Source organism: Ambystoma mexicanum, chromosome 6q (genome assembly GCF_040938575.1).
Source record: "Ambystoma mexicanum isolate Mex_15411 chromosome 6q, UKY_AmexF1_1, whole genome shotgun sequence".
Classification (NCBI taxonomy): domain Eukaryota; kingdom Metazoa; phylum Chordata; class Amphibia; order Caudata; family Ambystomatidae; genus Ambystoma; species Ambystoma mexicanum.
Window position 1 is genome coordinate 1,156,875,575 of NC_090937.1, and position 17,364 is coordinate 1,156,892,938.

The 17,364-nt window shown below is 48.5% G+C and overlaps 1 protein-coding gene across 2 annotated transcripts in view; it reads right to left on the reverse strand.

Moving 5' to 3' along the window:
* Window positions 1-17,364, reverse strand: part of LIMCH1 (LIM and calponin homology domains 1) — a 1,245,196-nt gene that overhangs the window by 181,553 nt on the left and 1,046,279 nt on the right. For both annotated transcript variants that reach the window (XM_069631748.1, XM_069631749.1), the window contains 2 exons: window positions 10,558-10,632; window positions 9,550-9,578 (listed from right to left, as the gene is read on the reverse strand). In XM_069631748.1, coding sequence (XP_069487849.1) covers window positions 9,550-9,578; window positions 10,558-10,632 — 104 coding nt within the window. The remainder of the gene's footprint in view (window positions 1-9,549; window positions 9,579-10,557; window positions 10,633-17,364) is intronic.

A 17,364-nucleotide genomic window follows, 5' to 3' on the forward strand; every position in this document is an offset into this window, starting at 1 on the left:
CGACATCAGCACCCTCCACTGCTCTTGTGGGCCACCTACCGGGCGGCTGTGCATCCCACTTTGGGATTTCTCTGCCCTAGCACTTACCTAGTGGCATCCTCCTTTGGTACTCCCTGGCACTTCCCTGCCAGGCTCTCACCAGCACTTGCCCATACTGTGCCCCCTCTCCTCCCTGCATTTCTATCCCCTGCACTTCCTTCCACTGAACTTGCACGTCTGAATGACACAAGGCCTAGTTGGACCACCATTGTACATTTACTGTATTTTCCCATTGTTACTTACTCCTTTTGTTCCCTCCCCACTCTGCCTTGTGGTGTCTGCAAACACAATGTTGTTGTATAGCAGCGCCTAACAAATGCTCAATAAATACATATAAAATCGTTTTTCTTCTTTATTTTGATCCTAAATAAAAGTCTTTAGCAACCATTATGCCATTTCCAGCGCTAGGTGTATCCATCCTCTCTTGAACATCGCTTAGAAATTTCAAGTCAATCTGCTATGGTACTGCCTCACCTTCACTATTGCAACAACCTGCTGCTGGCTGTCCTAAGATCCTGCCAATCAGCTCCAAATTATTCAGAGCAAAGCATCCAGATGAACACTTGGCCTCAAACCATCACAGTGCACCACTCCTGTTCGTTTTTCTTGACTGGATCCCAGTTAGAGCATGGATGAGCTTTAAAGCTGCCTGCCTCATGGACATGGCCTATTGGCGTTCCTTTGAGCAGAGTGACAAGATTAACAGATATTTGCCAGCTGGGTCCTTTCAATAGGAAAGCTCTTGGAAGATGGTGAATGCCGCCATCAGAATAAAGAGGTTGTTTGGCAAAACACTGGACTCTGGAGGTAGCTCGTGCTGGAAACATTTCCCATCGCCATCAAATCTGTGGAGAACCACCTTCAGTTCTGGATAACACTCCAAAGTGTTTCAGCCAGAAAATAATTCTGCCTTTATCTATGGGCCCCTTGCTAGGCTTTGCCCTGCTCTGCACCAATCGAATTGTCAAGATACGGAACCTGAACAGGCCACCCAAAGTGACGCCCCTTCTTTTCAGACTTTGTAAGCGTGACCTGAACTGAACTTCTTACCTGTCTAACCACATGCACCTACGTAGTTATCCTCTCGGGCTGGTTGTATGTACTGACACTTCGGTTTGCATTTATTGCTTTGTTTCCCTTGTCCATGCACTTACCTATTGTTGCTCTTGCCCAAGCCTTTTCCTTTGCACTTTACTGATCTGAATGTTTCAAAAGCATGTGAATGATCTGCCATGCCCCCCTCCCCTGCTATGAAGAGACTGTTTTCGCACTTGCACCATATACAACTTAAAAAAATAAAACATGTTCCCTAAGAAGGAATACGTGTGTAGGTGCCTTGCATGGAGCAGTAAACAGCATGAAACAACGTTGCCAGTGTGCCTACAGGCACTGTTGTTTCTGGACCGGCACACTACGACTCTGCGGACCAGGTTCAGACCGGGCGGGCGGAATGGCACCCACCCGCAGAGTTTCACGGAAGCGGTGCTTCCGTGGTCTCCATTCCCATGGAGTCCTATGGGAGTCCATGGGAATGGGGACTTACAGAATTACCAGCGCCTGACTTTCTGGCCGCCGGCGTCAGAATGCTCCGGTGTTACTAGGAAGTCAGGTTTTACCGGCACGGTTACCGCCGGGCTTGTGATGAGGCCCAGTGTGTTGCACCTCAGCAATACAACATTTACTATATACATTTCAGCTCGGGGCGTGGCCTAGATCCATGGACTGAGGACGCACTTCTCTCGAGCTCCTGCCCCGATCCTGAGACCGATCCTTAAAAGAATTTCCAGCCTGATCCGAGGACGGAAATATTTATATGTCCAGCTGCCTCACCCGATCCTGCACCACTTGAAGGTGAAGTTAGACGAAAACAGAGCCGGCAACATTTAAAACGCGACCTCCGCGCTTCGGTCCCCAGGAATACAAGATGGCGGCCGCGACTCCGTCTTGAGCCCGCGGACGAGGAGTGCCTGACAACTGGGGGAGGCGGCACCCGCGGCTCCGGAGGGTGCAGAGTCGCTGACCACCTGTGCCACTGACGGCGCTCGGACGTCTGCGCCCCCCATCCCTACGCCGAGACTATCGCGAGGCACCTGCCGCCTGGGGCGCACCGCCACCGAGGTGAGGAGGAGAAGGCTGGGGGCTGGAGGCCCGGGCCACTGCAGGCCCCTAAGTGAACAGGGAGTGCCGCACAGAGAGGTGCACTAAGCCTTCTGGGACACCAAGCCCCTTCTTGGGACCCGGCGGCTGGAGGACTTTGCCGCCGGGCAACATTCATCCTCGGCGGACAATTCGGTCCGCAGCGCTCCGACGTCTTGAGCCCGCGGACGAGGAGTGCCCCACAACTGGGGGAGGCGGCAACCGCGGCTCCGGAGGGTGCAGTGTCACTGACCACCTGCACCACTGACGGCGCTCGGACATCTGCGCCCCCCATCCCTGCGCCGAGACTATCGCGAGGCGCCTGCCGCCCGGGGCGCACCGCCACTGAGAGGTGAGGAGGGGAAGGCAGGGGCTGGAGGCCCGGGCCGCTGCAGGCCCCTAAGTGAACAGGGAGTGCCGCACGGAGAGGCACACTGAGCCTTCCGGGGACACCAAGCCCCTTCTTGGGGCCCGGCAGCTGGAGGACTTTGCAGCCAGGCAACATTCATCCTCGGCGGACAGTTCGGTCCGCGGCGCTCTGACGCGGACACCCCAGACCACCACTGAACTCTAGCAGACACCGGCAGGCCCTGCAGGCAGAGACCGCCATACGGCCCACACACACGATCCGGTGCATACGACCCTGTAGGACAGGAGCCCCCTGGGACACCTGGATCTAGCCGAACCGCAACGTAATCCTACGAGCCCCGCGGCAGGGGCCATCACACGGCCTACCCACGCAGTGCAGCCGGAAGACAGATACTTGCATAGAGCTGGAGTGCCTAGCTCCAGCACGAGGAACACCCCGCACCAACGGCCAAGACAGGCTTTACTCCTGCGAACACTCCCCCACCTCCTGCCTGAATGATACACACATAATGGGGGAAAACAGCACAGCACCATAGATCCTACAGCACCGAGTGGGGGAACTACCCTTGGTAATAACCCGTAAGCCCTGGTGAACGGGCGACCCACAGGGTTCCACGGTTACTTCACGCCGATCAAGAACCTGAAGCGGACATCACACAGCATCTCACCAAAAACCCTCTTTAGAAAGAATGTCACCTCCAAGGCAAAAACCCAAACTTGTCACAATGGATTCCTTCACCTCAGTCAAACCAAAACAACAGATGCCACAGGAGACAAGCGCTGCCGAAGAATTTCCTACTCAGGCAATAGATCCTCGGGACTCCCATATCCTACAGGCGATAGCAGCACCGAGAACATCCATGGAAGACAAGATTGGCGAAATAAAATCGGACATGTAACTGATGAGACAAGATGCGCGAAACCTAACCGACAGGATGGTCACCGTGGAAGTCTCCCTGCAGGACACCGCGGAGACCACACAGGAACTTAAAGCGAAAGTCAGAGCTGGAATCTACAGTAGCTCGACTGGAAACGCGCTCAGAAGATGCGGAAGGCCGAGCCCGCCGCAACAATGTCCGAATACTAGGGATACCGGAAGATTCAGAGGGCCCCGACCCTACCGAATACATTGAATCGCTGTTCCTGCAGGAAATCGGGGCAGGCAAACTCACCCAAGGATTTTCCGTGGAGCGAGCTCACCGATCCCTTCAAAAGCGGCCACCCCCCGGTTCACATCCGAGACCAATAATAGCAAAAATCCTAAACTTCAGGGATCGGGAGGCCGTACTGAGGTTTTCGAGGGAAGGCGGCGAGATCAGAAGAGGCGGGGCGTCAATAGTCATGTATCCCGATTACACCCCTGTGGTACAACGAGCAAGAAACTCTTTCATACCAGTAAAGGCCACTCTAAGGAAACTCAACCTTAAATACATGCTGCTATATCCAGCGAGACTCAAAGTGCTTCACAACGGGAAGGCAATCTTTCTGGAAACCCCGGCGGCGGCAAATCTATGGCTCGAACACAACAAACTGGCTGAGGATGCGGAAGGAATGGCGAGAAGCATTAAACACCAGGGCAAGGACAATGACCACACGAGAAGCTGAACGACACATCAACTATGGTTACAACCTCGGAATGAACCGCATCGCCACACCAGGAAGGCGACGCAATCGGGCAGGAGCTCGAAGGTCCATGTGCAAAACAAGCGATGACCCACCCTAACCGAAGCGGTGCAGGTAAAATGCCTGCACACCACCCGAGCCGGAAGACCTGGAGAGGACTGGAAGGCCCGGGGGCCCCCGAGCGTCGTGTGTTTGTATCGACTGCTGGGGGCAGTTTACTGTTGTTCTTTTCCGTTGATCCATTCCATGGGATGGAAGTTGTTCAAGTTGGTAAATCTCCGAAGGCAATAACACAACTGGCGAGATGGGGGGCTGGCTTGAGGGCCGAGATGGGCTGGATCTTGCAAAACAGTGCCGAATATGCGGCACCAGATGTCGCCATCTGCACTTCTGTTGGAAGAAGGGGTTCCCTAAGCGTTTTGCGAAACCGAGATGGCTACGCACATTAGACTATTGACTTGGAATGTAAGGGGCCTGGGCACCTACCTCCGTAGGAACAGGATTAAATCTTAGAGTGGACATTGCTCTCCTACAAGAGACTCACTGCACCGCTGAAGCTGACGAGAGACTCAGAGAACACTGGGGGGGACAAGGCTACGGAGCCCCCTACTCAAAATTCGCCAGAGGAGTGTTCATCTGGTTCAATCCCCAGGTACCGTTTCTCCTACGTAGGATGGTGAAGGACCCTGAAGGTAGATATCTGATCATATGGGGAACCGTAGAACAAAGAGAAATATGTATAGTAAACTCATACTTCCCCAACAACAATATCCCAGCCCATTTAAGGGTACTTAGCACCCAGATGTCACAGTACCGGGACAGTTTCTTCTTATGGGGAGGTGATTTCAACTGCGTCCACAATCCTGAATTAGATAGGTCTTATCCACCGGCAAACGGCTTTCCCGTCGCCACCTCATCCCTGAATGTCATGATCAAGGAACTAGATCTGATTGATGCTTGGCGGGACCACACCCGGGCGAAAGGACATACTCATATTACTCATCCCCACACAAACTTCACACGAGGTTGGATTATTTTTTCATAAGCAGAGAACACATGCCTCAGATAGGTAGTACGCAATATCTGGGGAGGACCATCTCCGACCACTCCCCACTCCTGTTGGACTGGCAACACAACAGTCCTAGACCGCCCATCCCTATGTGGAGAATGTCTGCCGAGGCCCTGAAAGATCCGACCTTCAGGGAGGAGCTCCAGGAGTCCATAGAGGATTATGTAGCGGAAAACTCAGGCAGTGTAGACCAAATAAGTACGGTATGGGACGCCCTAAAGGTGGTGATACGGAGAGAAGCAATTGCAAAAGCAGGGGGCATCAGGAGAACACTTTGGAAGGAATTGAACCAGAAAGAGTTGGAAGTCCAGCGACTAGAGTCCACCCCTATCGACACATCGGGGAGGGAGGAGGAACTAAGTTCTCTCAGAGAGGATTGCTCTAAAGCATGGGACAGACTGGCTAAGTTCGATTTTAGCGTCAGACCTAACAGAGCACATGCAGAGGCCAATAGGCCGGGTCGGCTACTAGCATGGCTCTGTAAAAGAGAACACCCTAGGCATGCAACTACAGCACTACAGGATGAACATGGCACAGAACATAGAACCCAACAGAGCATAAACGACACCTTTCAGCGCTTTTACGCACGACTATACTCCCACATACACAAGGTCCCACAAGATCAGATACTAGATACCCTGGAAGAAATCGGCCTGCCCAAATTGTCACCAACACAGTCCGAAACCCTAGACTCCGATATCACACCGGAAGACATAACAGAGGCTATTAGGTCCCTCGCCACTTGTAAGGCCCCAGGGTGCGACGGGCTCCCCCCAAAATTCTACAAGGCATATGAACCCACCCTGACGCCCTTATTAGACCAGGTCTTTTCTGAGACATTCGAAACCGGTATCCTACCTGACAGCATGAGGGAAACCTTATTGGTCCCGATGCTCAAACCCAATAAACCCTCCGATAAATGCGACTCCTATCGCCCGCTCGCCATGCTTAACTATGATGTTAAAATATTGACGAAGATACTGGCAAAGCGACTATCTAGAGTGATAGGTGACATAGTGCATGAAGACCAGAATGGTTTTGTACCTGGGCGTAACACGTCCCAAAATTTACGCAGGCTTCAACACATTATAGCTGAGACCAATACAAGCGAAAAACAACTCGCATTACTATCCTCAGATGCAATTAAAGCATTTGATTCCATTTATTGGGAGTGGCTGGTAGCGGTATTGGAGGGTTTTGGAGTTGGCCAACGATTTATCAGATGGGTATCGATCCTGTATAATGAACCAAGGGCCAGGCTAAAATCTGGGAAGTATGTGTCAGACGCGTGGGATATCCGCAGGGGCACTTTCCCCCATGCTCTACATCCTGGGTCTAGAACCTATTGCAATCTTCCTCAGGCAGCAATTTTTCGATGCAGGAATTAGGCTGGGCGGGATAGATCACATTGTTTCACTATATGCAGACGATGTACTGATATACGTTAACAACCATCATCTCAATGTTCCAACTATACTGGAGGTCCTTGACAACTACGCCAAAGTCTCGGGCATACAATTTAGCAAGACGAAATCCTGCATGTTCCCATTAGCAGCCCTGAAAAATAAAACCACAGAAGAGCTTCACTCAGTGGGAGACTGAATCTTTCCGTTACCTTGGGATCCAGATAATGCACACCCCAGAACAAATTCACATACAAAACACGAAAGCTGCGATACACAAACTGCGCAAGTCCATAAGTTTCTGGTCTAAGCTTCCACTATCCATGCTGGGCATGGCCTCAATAACCAAGATGATCATTCTACCCAGATTCCTGTACGGGTTCCAGAATGTGCACTTTTATATCACCAAACCCTTCTTCCAGCTTTTGGACACAATAATTAAGGAGTTCCTATGGGGGAAAGGCAGACATCGGGTGGCACTATCTACCTTAGTATTACCACACAGACAAGGAGGATCCAATTACCGAGCCTTGAGAAGTGCTGCCTTGCAGCCCAATTAAGTTATGTAACCAAATGGTTAGCAGACGGGACCACTTCAGAGACCCCCTGCTGCACGCCATGATCTCCCCAATCCGTCTGAAGGAATCGATTTGGGCCCCTCAAACTTTGCTACACGATCCGCCTTTTCTGGCAACTCTGGGCAGGAAAATATGGCGTAGAACTAAGACGACACTACACTGGAAGCAACCATACTTCCAAGAAGTACCAATACTTTCGGGACTCGATAAATCTGTCACCACCCTCCACACCATTAGGCTCTGGGAAGACAAAGGTGTATACACTTGGGGCAATCTATACTCCGAAGGCATATTCAGGGACTTCACTGAGTTGCAGGAGGAAGGAGGGCATTCACGCTGGCCAATTCCTGTGGTACCAAAAGATCCGCAAGATAGCATGCACGAAATGGGACACCTGGCCAGAGGAGCCGGAGGCAACCCCTTTCTGACACTACTATACAGCCTGAGTGAGGGGGGAAGGGCAACATCTCAAATCTATAGCCTTCTCGTTGACATCTCCAATCCCCGCAGTGATGCACTAAAGACCCGCTGGGAATCAGACATGGGACAAGAGCTGTCCGAAATAGAATGGTCCTTTCCGAAAGAGGTCTCTAGAACCCAGAGATATCGGCTAATCCAATTAAATGTACTTTATCGCACATACTTAACCCCGAGCAGGATTGCGAAGTTCAATAAAACCGCCCAGACACAGTGCACCTGGTGTGGGACAGAGGGAGCAGATCTAATCCACATGCTATGGAACTGCACCAAAACACATAGCCTCTGGTCAATGGTGAAAAGAACCTGCAAAGAAGCGGAAGTCACTAGGTATAAGTGGACCCCAGCTGAATGCCTCCTAGGCTGCTACCCCAGATTGGCCAAACTCAAATTTGCGGTTAAGCTGATAGACTTGCTATGCGTAACAGCCAAGAGGACCATCGCCATGGCATGGAAACGGCCGGCAGGGCCGAATCACAGAGCATGGCACAAAGAATTTGAAAGATGGGCGACCGCCGAAACAAGAGCTTGGGAGGACAGCGTGGCTAGATCCACGGACGAGTCGAGTACGGCCCTTGCTGCATGGAAAGACACCATGTCCAGACTGTTTCATTCCTCCGATGATAAGCCCCCCCTGAACAATTCGCCGGCCCTATCACATGACCTAAAAGGTCGACCAAGACACTCGAAACCAGACCCCCCCAGCATTAACATTCTTGGAAAGCCCATACCCACGCCCGTGGTGCCCGGCCACCCCCCCGCATGCGACCCAATCAGCCATCACTTGCCCCCAGACCGGAGATAGTTAATGTTTGATGTTCTTGTTATGTAAATGTTGTTGTTTATTTGCAAAAACAGAATTTCAGCGATCACGTTGGTCAATCTGAATAGTGATTGTAACTATAAATGCCAATAAACAAATTTTAAAATAAACATTTCAGCTCATTGGAAATGATTGAACTGTGAGTTCAATGTGTGTTTTAGGTTTTTAAGTCTGCATATATAGAAGTCGAGGGAGGGCAGGTTACAGATTCAAAAGTAGACAGACCAATTTGCCATTAGTAGATTTTCTAATAAAACTAGGGGGCAATACATATACCTCAATGATAAAATTGTCTGATGTTGCACATTTCCTGTCCCAAAAAAAAACGGCTGGGCTAAGCCACCATTACAGCAAAATAAAGGAAACACAACAGGAAAAAAAGCAGAGTACCTCTAGCTTTGTGTCACTTAGCATTCAAATAACAGGAAATCCTGTAGCCCAACATGGCTTGTAAAGAACATGTCCAGCACAAAATTGTGCAGGATTAGGCCAGCAAAGGGGCCGGTCTGTGGTGTAGTTTATATGTATACCAACTAGTCAGAAGCTGTCGTCTGAGCAGCAGCCCTTGGCCAGAGCTGCCCAATACCCCCCAGAGATCACTGCAGAATACAAGCTTGCTAGGCCATGGACCATGACGCCCATGCAATTCCTCCAAACACTTTGAAAAGTGCATACGATGGAGGAAATTCCAGTTGCAAATGGTTTTTACTGTATTCCCTTTGTAGCATATGGCTTTCAGGGTATGTATTCAACTTGAAATGTGCAGTGACCCCAGTTGCATCGGGGAACTGTGTGTTGTGAGTTATGGTAGCAATTGGTTTCTATTGTTCGAGTTCCACCAGCTGGTAGAATATCGTTTTGCTTTTCTGATGGACATACGTAGTGCAGTGGCTGAAGACCGGCATGCCCCCACTGGATGAGTATACACCAAAGGCTCAGCCGGAATTTCCACCAAGGCAAGCACACATTAGCATTTCTTTTAATCAACACAAATCAAATGATGTATGACAGGCGTAAAAAGAGGATACTTACAGACGACTCGTCACAACTACCGGAATCCACTAAATGAAAGAAAATAAACAGCTATTAGCACACTTGAACCATGGGCATTCATTAGGCTCATAATGAAAGCATCTTGATTAGTATATAGTCTCACCTTAAGAGGGCTAGAGAGATCACACAGATTGCTTTGTGCATGGCCCGCCACCAGCAGTAAGACACTCGGGAAGCGGCAGTAAGTATTAGTAGTCACAGCAATTAGACATTCTAAGCACGGCTGGCTGCTATGCAGCGCTACTAGACCACGGCAAGCTGCAGAGCGACTCCACCAGTAGCAATGACCGCAAAGCCCACCGCTGCAGTGTCTGGCCGCCCCCAGCGCTAGCAGTTGGCAAAGGAATCGCAGGGGCAGGAGGGCTCTAATGGTGTAGCAAAAATATCATGACCCCTTAACTAAACAAGGGTGTAACGAGTCCATGTGACTTTGCTGTGCTTTTTATTGCTGGCAGCAAAAGCGACAGCCGTAGAATTCCTGGGTTATGCATTTATTTTTAAACTGGGGTTCCTCACTTGCACGCACCTAACCCTAAGAATAAACCAATTTCAATGTCCTCCTGGCATGGGGGCAGGGAAGAAGGAATGCCAAAGCTGCCACTTTTCCCATCTGCATTAAAACAAACTGAAAAAGGGACTTGGCATGTATTTAACATTAGGAGAATTTGAGCCAAACTACTACTTATTCCCCACAGTCCAGGCCTGGCACCGCTTATATCCTTGACATGGAGTAGCTGTATTGCACGAACACATTCGTAAAGAGTTTTGGTTGAAAATATGTTTTGTGGTAAGGAATAAAAAATGACTAAGTTGAAACAGCAAAGACTCGTCCCCCAGACAAGAGATTTTTGCCAATTGTGAAGAATTGAAAAGCAGAAGCTAAAGAAGCAGGAGTCATTGACAAGGCATTTGATCCACAGAATGTCCACATTCTAGGCGATGGCTGTGCATATGTGGGTGTAGCTGCCCGGGCCATCAGTTACTCACCTGCCTGGGAGAAAAACTGGGAGCGCCGCCAGGTGTTCCGAACTGGGGCTGGAACACTGGCCCCAGTAGATGGCTCTTGGTAACCGAGACGAATCAAAACATGGAACAAAATCAATTGTGGAAAAAGGACACACTTTCCACATAAACAGTGCTCTTGCAGGTCAAACTGAATTTTAAGAATCAAATGTTTTTACAATGAAAGCCTTATTTAAGGTTTGTGCATTGTGTCAGGGTAAGCTTATGCAAAATATATATTTGTGATCCAATAGGACTCGGCAGGTGGTTTTCTATTTATTTCCTTCTATTTATTTCTAGCATGATCCATTTCTTATTAATAGATTTATATAGAGCGCTTTCGCCAAAGTGCTGCCAAAGTGCTATACAAGATAAGATGGTGCAAAACATGGCAGAGGATAAACAAATCTGAAAAAAGAATGAAAGAAGAGAGTAAGTGAGATTTAAGGAAAGAACCCAAAGTGATGGAGTAGGAGAAGATCGGATGGGAAGCTGAGGGAAGATCTTATATTTGGGAGCAAATGACGAGAAAGAATGAAAACATGATTGTGCAGAAGGGGGCTTAGGAACTACAATAGAAAGATTTAGAGCATAAAGAACGAGGAGTGACCTCAAAGGAAACGAGACGAGAGGCCGGGAGCAGCCAAGCCAGGTATGCATTTAAAAACAATACATAGCAAGTGAAAGAGGAGCTAGGATTCCAGGGAAAGACAGGAGATGGATTGAAGAGAGGCAGAAATAGGGATGTGAACTGAAAGAGAGAAGAAAATAGGGATTGAAGAATTAAGAACAGAGAATAAAGGAGTGCGTTGATAGGCGGCAAGGCCTATCAGCAGGGCAGAGTAATAATCAAGCAGCGAGACAAACAGCGTGGGGATATGTTTAGCAGCTTAGAAGGAAAGAAATAAGTGAGATTGTGGAATACTGTAAAGGTGTAGTCGACAGGAACAGGAAGTAAAGACTTATATGTGGAAAATCAGAGTGAAGAGTCAAATGTGACAGCACAGTTATGAGCGGATTATGAGAGAAGGAGGACAATAAATAATAATGGGGGAAGAAAGGTTACAAATAAATGAAAGAAGAAGAAACGAACGGAATTTCAGTTTTTGAGGGGTTAAGATGCGGAAACCAGAATTCATCCATGATTGAACAAGTAGGCAGACAGGAAATGTAGTGTGAATAGACTGGAAAACAAGAGGGAATCAATAGGAAGATCTGAGAGTTGTCTGCAGGAAAGTCAAAAAGAATTGGCAGTTTCAACAAAGAAGAGGGCCCGGCAGAGGCGCCTTGGGGAAAACCATGATGCAAAAGGACAGTCGAAGAAGGTTTTCCAGGCCAAGAAATAGAAAATTAATGATCTTTTAGATAATAATGAAAGCATGTAAGCACAGTACATTAGAGACCCATAGAGGAGAGGGAATGAAAGACAGCAGTCTTCCCTCTTCCCTCGCTGCTGTTCATATCTACATGTGGTGCACTGAAGCCCACTCACCCAAAGACCATTTCAAGCTTTGATTCCAGGTTGCCCTTCACTCATGTGAGTTGTGCTGGGACCGTGGCACACGCTTCCAGGTGCTGCTCCTTTTGAGGCATAATTGAACTCCATCTTTTAGGCTAGCTTCACAATACTGGGCAATGCTGTCGCTTTGCTACTTGTCTCATTGAACAGCTGAGAACAACCGAGGCGTCACAACTCTATGAAACAAGTCCCTTTGAGGAACACTCTAGAAGTGGTCTGTGCCACTGTGAATCTACAGCAGTGCCCCCCTCAGAACCACTCTCTGCCAAGAGGCACATCTGATATTCATAAGAGGAAGCAAAGACTGTGCTTTCTCATCCTACGTCAAGGCTCATGCTTCACAACACCTCCTCCCCCAGGGCAATGCGATCTACCCAAGGAAAGGCTTAAACCAGACACCCTGTGGCCTGCTGTGCTCTAGCTGACCTACAGTCATGCTGCTCACACTCATATCCATCCGAGATACCTTGCAAACTTCTAGCGGGTCTGATGTCCACTCTAACCCAAGACCACTAACTGATCAGAGTGTGAGTGTACAAGCCCTTTAATTCTCTGGGCCAACCACCAGCTCTAGTCACACCAGCCAATAGCTGCATGCCATGTGACGTTAATCTTGAAATCACAGCGCTCTTAAAGTTCTCTACCAAGATGGCGATCGACATTGCTACCAGTGCGATTGACGGTCTCAACCCATATAAGGGATTCTTCAGTTAAAGAGTGTGCCCCTTTCACCTCGCCACGAACTTCATGTGTTCCTTGGCCGATTCGCAACCGGCCCACTAGCCCCGATCTTCCATGGGCTTTCGCCCCCTCACCTCTTTCAGCCTTTCCGGCTACCGATTTTGGATCATTTCAACCACATTGGAACTCGCTGCTATCAACTCACAGTCATGGGGGACAGCAGCGCTCACACTGATTCACTGCTTGCCCCCATTCATTAAATCAACTATTATAGTGGTCCATTGGATCCAAAGCCAGACGCCACTTTCATATCACCCGATTCAAGCATGCAGCAATCTGGTTGATGCAATTACTGATGTCCGTCACAGAAGGCACATATCCTCCGTTACCCGCCGGACACTGGAGATCCCTCAAACAAGGGCTAGGCAACCGTGCATCTTGCTTTATCGCTGGCATCCGTCCCCCACAGGTTACTCTAGAGCAGGTCCGCCCTGGTTGCTTCTGGGATCTCTTCCACTTGTCTCCTTACCTGGCACTTGTCCACAGTGACCGACTAAATGTGCTAATATTCTGCTCCAACTGGCGCACCAATTTTGATATTTGTAGTCAATTGAACCTGCACTGTGGATGCCTTAACAACCATAAACACTTTATTCTTTCCCGGTAAGCAACATGACCCAAGCACCTACCTCCGATCCAGCGCATCCCCACACGGGACTGTTATAAGGCCCAAGTATTAACCCCTATCCTTGCCTCTCCTCTCTTTTCTCCCTTCTCCATTCTCCCTCCTTGTGTGCCCTTTGTTTCATGTTTCAATTGTCACTCCTTTCCCTACTACCAGGACACACACCTACACCCACATCTCTTCAACCCCTCTTGTCCACCCACGATTCCTTGGTTCACGATTGACTATTAGCACCAATTTGGGTTGCCATTATTGTGGGTCCGACCAACTAGCTGCAATTATATTATGTTATCATGATTAGCCTAGAGAATGACCCCTGAGGTTGCCGACACGTGTTTCGACATCAGAATAAACACTTCAGACACAAAAATGGATGCTTGAATCTTGCAAAATTTATTTTAGACACTCTCTTGACATTGTTGTGGTGTCTAGCACAAATGTGTCTGGTCTCAACACAAGTTCCGATTTATCAACCGGAAACAAGGGGTTACTGCTTCCATAGAAGACCAACTATCCACGCTGCAGGGCACAAGCATATTTCACCATGCAGCGCAGTGGTCCTGTAGTTCTACTGCTCCGACTTACCAGTACAAAGACTAGCAATGTGCTTGCCCCTAAACCAATCAAGTATTAAAGAGTTTTGCATGGCTGGTACACTCCATAAGGACACATTTGCTCCTATGTAAGCACCAACACCATAGCAAAACCTTGTCAAGTAAAGTCAGAGCTCCTTATTGTAAGGGTGCAGAAGTAAGGCTCGGACACAATGGTGGCACCTTTTTGTGGCAGAAACCTTATTGATCAAGAAAGGGTTTGAACAATGTCTCTCTATCCCTAAAACTAAGAGGTTTCCCTACTTCAAAGAAACCTAGCGAAAGTGTCAGGATGCCTGAAAAGCCTACCTCCGCCCCCAACACTAATAACTTAAATCAACTCTGCAAGGATGATCTCTTCCCAAAGTAAAGCGTTCATTGTAGTTCCAACCAACAGAAAGGTTTCCAGTCTCTATTCAAAACAGATGAAAATAAACAATGGCTAGGGTTGTGCTCCTTTCCCCTACAGTTCTTCTTGTTCTACTTTCTTTCCTTTTGGGCTCCTGCACCCTCTATTTTCTTAGGCAAATGTCAATGGGTAATTCACAGGAATAATTCACAGTTTTTTATCCCACCAACTTGGCACGCTTCCCTACCAAGCATAGGATTCCTTTTAATATGCCTTTTTCAGTTCCAGTGCTCTTGACCCACTTATTCTCAAACTCTCATTTGGGTCCAGGTCCCAGACTTGCACCATTCTAGACGGCTTGGTTTACTCTCCTGTCAAGCAACTGTCCTCTCATGAGCTGTCTCTCTTTGTCTCACCGGGTCCCAGACAGTCTTATTCTTGGTTACTTTCGGTTTTTGTCTCTCATATGGGTGCAGGTCCCAGACTCGCAATGTAGTGTTGTATCTGCTTGGTTTACTCCCCTGCCAAGCATACAACTCTTCCTTAATTGTTCCTTTTACTCTTGCTTCTGCTTTATCTCCACTGCTTCCCCGGACCTCTAGCACCTCTTAGGTAACCTGCATACCTGTTTTGTCTCTTCCATGCAGGTACCACCATTTCCCAAGCAGCTGCGTCACTTCTCGAGGCTCCGGTAGCATTTGTGTAACCGGCATGGTCTGCAGCGGCTCTGCAGACGTCTGACTGTTTCCGGCTGTATGTCCGCTCTCTCTGGCTCTTTACCGGGGCCTGTGGTGCCCAGAGGTTTGACTTGGCAGCAGTCTGAGTAGTATTTCTGTCCTGGACCATGTTCAGGTTCTCCCTTCTCCTCCGTTTATGGCTTCCCTTTCAGCTCTCATCGGCTCCCAAATGTCCTCCTCTTAGGACAACTCTTCTTCAGCGTCTCAGCTGAGCTGCCTTTGAACTTCTGTGCTGGATTGTTGAATTGCTTTTGGCCAATCACATACTGTGAGAGGCTAGACCACTTACTCTGGTTCTCTAAGTGATCCATGGACCCCCGGTCATCATCTTTTTCACAGTACTTGAAATATGGCCATATGTAGCATACTTTGCATTCCCTTGTGTCTTAGTCCTGTCAAGTATACTTGGTTGACTAACTTGCACATAGAACACATTGGCTCGATCTAAAGAGGTGAAATGAGGATTTGGCATTGGAGAAGGAGTTGGGTGTATTGAAGCGGGGGAATACCACGTTCTCTGTGAATGGTCCCCAATCCCATAAGGGGCTTGCTTCCCCATGTGATCCTCCCTCGGTGCACCACCTCCAGGGGGGCTATTGTACTGTGGACCCCTAGAGGAGAGGGGTCGACATCCTCAGATTCGTCACATTATGCATGGGCATTAATTGCTTGGCATCATATTGTATTAGATGCAATTGATTCAAAGAATACCATTGCTGAAGATGTGTTACATTATAATACATCTAACTTGTTTTCATGAAGTTCTGCCACAGATTGCAGCCTTCTAGTGCTGTCATTAATAAGTATTACTTGGAAACAGAGAACCTAATGCACTCACTCTTCCCTCTTGGAGCCGGCTGATCTGCTCTAGTGCATCAGGGATTGCTACATACTTTACTAGGTAACCTGTCTGCAAATTAAGGGCAGAGGCTTGCATATTGGGAATAGTTGCTTTTACCTGCAAAGTATGTGAACATGTAGCACTTAATCCGTGTTGCTGTTTGAAATACACGTTTTAGGAAATGTTTTTGTCTTTTCTATTTTTTAGCCTAATGTGTTTTGGTTTTTCCAGATCCGTTTTTTGCATACAATTTGCTCCGGTAACTAACTTTTTGGAGAAGTATCATTCAGACCCTAAGTTCACCAGTGCAGGGGGACTCTGACCCACACATTTTCTGGGGCACTGCTATGACCCATATGGAGAAATATGAATGGGGACAATGTCGCCCAAGCTCTTTTTCTCTGAAGCGTGTTTCTCACTAAATGTATTCCCAGACAGGTGGGAAGTGCATCTCTACTGCACACCTTTATTGTTACGGCAAAGGTGCACTCATTATTACGGCCATGATGGCTGCCATTGTTTTTTAAACCCAGTCTCAGAGGACCACTGTCTTTGTTAACGTCGTCTTCCTGTTCAGGGTTGGAAATAGTTATATATGGTCACACCCCTTCACAGACTCTGTTCAGAGCCTGGGAAACTCAGCTGTGTACTCTGAACAGGTGAAGACTTGTTTACGGACCAGACAACCAAAAACGCATACTCACCTTAGCTGATGTCACAAGTGCCTCTGTGCTGTTAATCCAGGACTTGATGACCTCTTTGTTTGAATGGTGAATGTTTCCTGATTGGTGGGATAGGCTCACCCCTGGCACAGCATTTTGTATATCTGGGAGATGTTTGGGACCATTTGTCTGTAGGCCACATGAAGTCTAATCCAAAGCACCAAGAGCATCCTGACAGACACCGAGACAGATAACAAAACCGGCATTGGCCAAGCAAGCTCCTGTAAGGTGAAGCTCTGCATCCTTCGTCCAGGAAAGTCCATCACAAGTGTATCCCTTCAGCAGGGACAAGTGGTTCTTCATACTGCTCTTCATTTGGCACCCTGTCTCTCGTAGGACCCGCAGATCTGATCTAGTCTGGAAGATCTGTACACTCTTCTTGAATCCTGACACAAGAGCTGCTGCACTTGTAGTTCCCCGTGCTGTGAAGCATTGATGGGCATCTCCTTTGTCGCTCTGCTGCTGCTTGGGGCACTAGCCTGTGACAGCGCACAAGGGCTGAAGTCCTTCATCTCCTCCCCTTTGCCAGCAGACCCTTCCTGGGTCATCCGAAGACTGCTCACCACTAGTTGAATTGTTTGCCCTTCTCCAGGGTTTCGCAGGAATCCTGCAGAGTCCATCCTATTTTGAGATCCTAAAGTCTAGCTACAATCTGAGAGCTAAGA